Here is a 1,542-nt window from a genome sequence, read left to right as displayed (position 1 = left end):
GACCTACCCCCCGACCTACGTACAGTTGCGGACCTGCGCCTTTTTCGCCGAGCCCTGAAGGCCCATCTATTCCGTGCGGCCGGCCTGGCGTAGTTTGATTATGTTTCAGTGGGGGGTTTTTTACGGGTGTGTTTTTAGAACAGGCCTGTTATTTAATTCGATTTTAAAACAAACTATTTATTTATTATTGTGGTTTTTAATATCGCCTGTTCACCGCCCTGAGTCCCGCAAGGGAGATAGGGTGGTATATAAATTTAATAAATAAATAAATAAATAAATTTAGCACACCACTGGAAGACCTGAAGGGCCAGGTTGGGGACAGACCATCCTGGAGATGTTCTGTGTAATCATTAAGAGTCAACACTGACTCAACCAATCAATCAAAACCTAGGTTAGAGATCTGGCACATCGTTTGTGCCTCTGCTCTCCATTTGCAAAAGATAACCATCCAACCCTTAATAGTGTAAGCTTTATACTCACTCCTGACCCATAGATATGTTCCACACGATTTCCTATTACCGGAGTGAGCAACAACAAAGCAGTAGTACATGCCAGTGTCATTCCTTTGGGTTGAATGAAAGGAGAGCTTTGACCAGCCCTGAATGATGTTTGTAGAGATTATGCGGTGGCTGGTATTGGAGACGTCAAGATTGCTGCTACAATTTGGGGAGCAAGATTTTTTCCAGAAAACCGCTACCCCATCTGGGGCCTGAAACTGACACTCCAGAGTGGCAGAATTCCCTTCCAAAATGATTCGAGAGGTATCTACGGGTTTCATGACGATGAGCGACTGGGAACGGCGTTGCATCAAAGGCTTGGAATCCTGACAAGTGGGATCCGTTGCCATAGTTGCAGTCGTTACGACGTGATCGTTGGGTTTTGCAGGGTTTTGATCTGGGCTGTTGGGTTGCTCTGTTGCTGGAATGACTGGAGTAGTATCAGTGGTTGTGTTGTTACAAATACAACCTGCAGATAGGAGAAGGGGGGAAAAATTAATCAAATTTATATAGCCACCCACCTCACCAAAGGTGATTCTGGACGTGGACAATAGATAAAACAGAAAATATGAAAATAGCAATTATAAATATAAAAATCATTGCAATCAATATCCTAAAATCCCAACATAGAAATCATAAGGGAAGGGAGAATAAAAAATGCCAACAATGGACCGTCCAGACAGATTTCTGATTCCATTGAAGCCCCAGTCTTGATTACATAAAAATATTGGTGTACAAACATGAAACAATCAGATTCTCTATTTACATTATGCCTGCCTAGAAGGATTGTTTGAACATACTTGGGAACATATTACTTTCACAAATGATTGTTGAATGCACTGGATGAAATGGATTAATTCTAACTTAACTATATACTGTGTGCAATTTCATGTTATTAAAGAACTGTTAGTCACAAAAATCCTTTGATTATTGGCTGACTTCTCATGTGCTTAGCCCTAGTGTCTTGAATCAAAAACAGTGGCTGTGTTTTACCCAATACAGTAAAGCACAAATTAAGGTTGACAATAGGAGGCATAGAATCAAA

The 1,542-nt window shown here is 41.1% G+C and overlaps 1 protein-coding gene across 1 annotated transcript in view; it reads right to left on the bottom strand.

Annotated features, from left to right (window-relative positions):
• CD79A (CD79a molecule) overlaps positions 1–847 on the bottom strand; it is a 5,936-nt gene extending 5,089 nt beyond the window's left edge. Inside the window, exon 1 of the mRNA XM_015818516.2 lies at positions 481–847. Within this exon, the coding sequence (XP_015674002.2) occupies positions 481–847 (367 nt within the window). The remainder of the gene's footprint in view (positions 1–480) is intronic.
• Positions 848–1,542: the final 695 nt, after the last annotated feature.

Source organism: Protobothrops mucrosquamatus, unplaced genomic scaffold (assembly GCF_001527695.2).
Source record: "Protobothrops mucrosquamatus isolate PMUCROS unplaced genomic scaffold, P.Mucros_1.0 scaffold756, whole genome shotgun sequence".
In the NCBI taxonomy this organism is placed as follows: Eukaryota; Metazoa; Chordata; class Lepidosauria; order Squamata; family Viperidae; genus Protobothrops; species Protobothrops mucrosquamatus.
Note: the sequence above shows the minus strand (reverse complement) of the source record. Positions and strands in the feature narration are given on the sequence as shown.